At 35.0% G+C, this 4188-nt stretch overlaps 1 protein-coding gene across 4 annotated transcripts in view; it reads left to right on the top strand.

The window, feature by feature from the left end:
- The first annotated feature begins 416 nt into the window (after positions 1 to 416).
- The window catches only part of LOC109341172, a 7117-nt gene continuing 3345 nt past the window's right edge, over positions 417 to 4188 (top strand). Inside the window, exons 1-6 of one of the 4 annotated variants that reach the window (XM_019579014.1) lie at positions 417 to 693; positions 736 to 776; positions 1277 to 1307; positions 1415 to 1428; positions 1528 to 1572; positions 2316 to 2377. In XM_019579014.1, coding sequence (XP_019434559.1) covers positions 549 to 693; positions 736 to 776; positions 1277 to 1307; positions 1415 to 1428; positions 1528 to 1572; positions 2316 to 2377 — 338 coding nt within the window. In that variant the 5' untranslated portion in view covers positions 417 to 548. Of the gene's footprint in view, positions 781 to 1276; positions 1308 to 1414; positions 1429 to 1527; positions 1573 to 2315; positions 2378 to 4188 lie in introns of all 4 variants that reach the window. The other 3 variants (XM_019579013.1, XM_019579011.1, XM_019579012.1) reach the window with 3 other exon arrangements.

Genomic DNA, 4188 nt, shown 5'->3' with positions numbered 1-4188 from the left:
GGTTCTAAAACCCTATCCAGACTTGAACGAGAAGATGAAATATATTAGTTTTAATTAGTTAAATTGTTCAATCGAATAAAATTCTTTCATATATAATTAATAGTTTTTAATCATAATGTATAATTATATTGAAGTAATATCTCTCGATCTTTTTTGATCGAAGTAAAGCAAAAAGTTAGACTAGTATCTATTTTTTCAGATTTTAAGTGAATCATCCGATTGACTTTTCAGTCTTTTCTAATTTAATCGGGTTTAACGTATTCAAACCAAAATTTCTTTGATCAGTTCAATCCTCATTTAATTAAGACGGCAAATTAGAATCGTTTTCAAAAGTTCTTAGCGATCGAAGACAGCCTAGTCCTATTCTCATAACACTGTACGAATACATTCTCATAACACTGTACGAATACACCAACGACACGTTCGCTTAAAAGCTTCCCATAAATTTTGCATTACAGTATTTCTCCATTTTCTCCTCAGAAAAAGGGCCAATTTCCCTTACTCTTTAGCAGCAGTGACGATCTAAAAGAGAAGACAAGAAAGAAAAAATGCAATCTCTTTCGCTAACTTTGAGCAAGAGGCTCTCGAATTCTAATCCTCTTTTCAGAATCTCATCCAATCTCGTCGCCTATGCATCATCAACAACCACCGCCTCATCATCCCCACCGAACTCATCACCTTCGCCGATCTCCGCCGCCAACGGCACCTCCAACAATTTCCTCACCGCTCCGTGGTCCGCCAATCAAAGCCGCGGCATCCCAGGTTTCGGATCCGACGTAAGATTAACAATTTTCTCTTATTATTCCAGTTCTATATTACCGTTTCTTGGCCCTTGATATTTGACTCAATTATATTAACATCACTCATTTCAAAGGCTACACTCCATAACTGTAATTTCAGTCATATTCATAGGAGGCGAGTATAACTATAATATTAAAGTTATGCTGTGATAAAAGTGATTAAATCAAACTCAAGGGATGGTTATGTAATTTACCATTTCTTAAACAATTAGTCCTAAAATCATGTACTATGAGTTTAATATGATTGCAATGTCAATTTAATTATTTTTTCACACTCAATACATCATCAACCATTCATTTAAATTAGTTTTTTTTTTCAAGACTCAATAATTAAATATGAATGGTGAATTTTGCAATAATGGTATATAAAACTTTTACTATAATGCATATATTTTTTCTCTGTTGCTATCTTATTGTAGTTGGATGCTATCATGAAATTTTTTAAGGGCTCATAATGGTTCCCTATTGTGGTGCAGGTTAGAGTTGGAAATCTCATCGAAAACCGAGGTAGATTTTTGATTGACGTGTTTTAATGTGACGATTCATATGAAATTTTTACTGTTACTAACAAATGCACTTTGCATTGCTATTGTGGTGGATATGCTTGCTTCCAGGACGTGCTTATGAGGTAACTATTAGTTACTTGAAAATTGATTTTGAAAAATTGTATATCATTGAAGCTTGTTGTATAACATTTTATTGGGTTATGTTATGTAAATCTCATTAGGTTCTTAAACAATATCACTCTCTAGGAGGAAAAGCAACTATCGAGGTTTGTTCTATGATTTTATCTTTTATTTATTGTGTTTTCATTTTCAAATGTGTGGTTGATTGCTGACCCTTAAAAGAAAGTTACTATTGTGTATGACCTGTTACATATCATGTTTCTTTCAGCTACTTATTGTGGTTGGAATTTGTTTTTGACTCGTATTTGGATTGAATGTTATGCTCTCTCCGCACGTGTTTATGCTCAATAAGGAACTATTATTTCCAATGGGTTTCATATAAGTGTTTTTAGAGGAGGCCATGTATGGAGATATCTTGTTGGGGATTTTGTGCATCTCTTTAAGATATAACTTCACAGATAAAGCCACCCCATTTACCCCAATGTCTTCTGTCTCCATGTTATAGTGTAACTTGATATCATGTTACACTTATTATCATAGGAAGAGGGAAATTTCCATCAACAATTGAAGAGGTGTATTGATGAAGCTGTTTTCTACACACAAACTCACTTTGGATTGTGATGGAAATAATGGATAAAGAATATAAAAAATTCCCATGGAAAAAGCTTCATCAAAAAATTTGGTTCAAGTACTAACTAGTGATTTTTCATGACATATGCCATATATGATGATACAGTACTCCAATGGATCACATTGCATGATTTGATTAAATAGTTTTCCATTTTAAATTCTTACTTTCTATATTGGAAGGTGAATTGAATTTATTAATTCAATATCTGTTGCTGGTAATACTCAAGTCTTTTTTCATTGTATGACCAATGACACCCAGGTTCCATCTCAAACTGTAGCTGGTTATGCCACAGTGGCTACTACAGGCGGTGTCGACAGAAGGTTAGTTGGTGTGATATAATTTCAAGCATTCTATGATCAAATTGATCATTCTTTCAATTTTGTTAAGTACCATCCGCAATTACCTTTATGAACTTGATTATTAGCTTGTCTTAGAATTCTGAAGGTTGCATGTAACAGCAAGGTTTTTGAAAGTTTGATTGTACATTTAATCATCACTGTCATTTTATATAAAAAATATATTATTAGACAGGAGGGGAAATACCAAAGAGAATAGGTATCCTCCAATTGAACTCATAAAGCCTAAGGAATACTTAAAGTGAAAACCCAATTAGAAACCAGAAAACAAACACGAGCAAGCGAGAACACAGAAAAGGAAACTACTAAAATTCCCCAACAGTCTCCTTGGGCATTCCCTCCACAAAATACCCACAACTAGTGGGATAAACTAATCTAGGAAGCACCAATACTTCAAAATGGTTGTTGTACTGGTATGTGATACTTTTGAGACAGCTCTGGATACTTCTACTTCATATTTTTCAACAAGTTTCGTTTTGTACCAATACTAGTAGGACATCACAATGATTAGTATTAGAGTAATTAGTCTGTTATTAATTCAGTTTAAGCTTCTTGTATAAAGTTGTGTGTGTTGTATCTTTCGGTTCTGTTAGTATTGTTAGTGGCAGTTACAACTGTCAAAGTAACTGCCTCATCAACTTAGCTCTTCTTTAAATAGAAGCTAAATCTCTTTCTTTCATTGTAATCAGAAATACAGAAATCATTCTAAATAAGAAATTCAATTCTCTCTTCTTTCTTTTCTTTCATTTTCTAATCTTTACATGGTATCAAGAGCTTTTTATGGCTAACGCTACAACTGATCCTTCTTCCATGGATTCTCCACCAAATCTCTCTTCTGCTGCACCGGTTCAAGCTCTTTCTCCTACTGTCTCTCTTCCTCTTCCAATTACAAAACTCACAGAGAAAAATTACTTGACTTGGAGTCAGTTTATGCTAGCTGTTCTCAAAGCAAATCGTGTTCTTAGATTTGTTCTAAATCCTGAATTTCCACCACAATTCCTTCATGAATCAGATCGTCATGAACATCATGTTAATCCTGCGTTCTTGAGCTGGGAGGAACAAGACCAGAATGTGTTTTCGTGGCTCTTGAATTCTATCTCAGATTCAATAAGACCTCGTGTGGTAGGATGCACCACCTCTTTTCAACTCTGGCAGGAATTGCACTCTTTTTGTAATGCTCACACTAAAGCAAGAAGTCGCCAACTTAGGGCACAACTTCGTAGTGTTTCACAAGGTTCCAATTGCATCTCTGATTATTTTTCAAAAATCAAGATGTTAACTGATTCTCTTGCTTCAATTGGAGCACCAATTACCTTGGAGGAACATGTTGATTTTGTTCTAGACGGTCTCAATGAAGAATTTCATCCACTCATTACTACTATTGAAGGACAGATGCATCCTCCTTCTATTAATGAGTTAGAGCAATTTCTTCTCACTTTTGAATCAAGGTTAGTGAAAAATAAACACAAAACTGTGTCTGATGCGTTTTCTGCTAATATTGCTACCACTGAATCTTCTCCTACTCAATCCCCTGCTTCTGTCACCAACACTCCTCTTCTTCCTCATCCACCTTATCGTGCTCGTTTTCCTTCAATGCCTCTATTTCGTGGTTCATCTAATCAAACTTATGGTGGATCTCGTGGAGGGGGACGCTTTGGCAGACGAGGTCGTGGTAATAGGTCATCTGGCAGAACTTCAGTATACTTCTGTGAGTATTGCAATAGACATGGTCATGATGTGACCTGGTGTTATTTTGCTCCATATGATACCTCCTA

This window comes from Lupinus angustifolius, unplaced genomic scaffold, assembly GCF_001865875.1.
Source record: "Lupinus angustifolius cultivar Tanjil unplaced genomic scaffold, LupAngTanjil_v1.0 Scaffold_385, whole genome shotgun sequence".
NCBI lineage: Eukaryota > Viridiplantae > Streptophyta > Magnoliopsida > Fabales > Fabaceae > Lupinus > Lupinus angustifolius.
The sequence above is the reverse complement of the archived record's forward strand: the minus strand, read 5'-3'. Positions and strand labels throughout refer to the sequence as shown.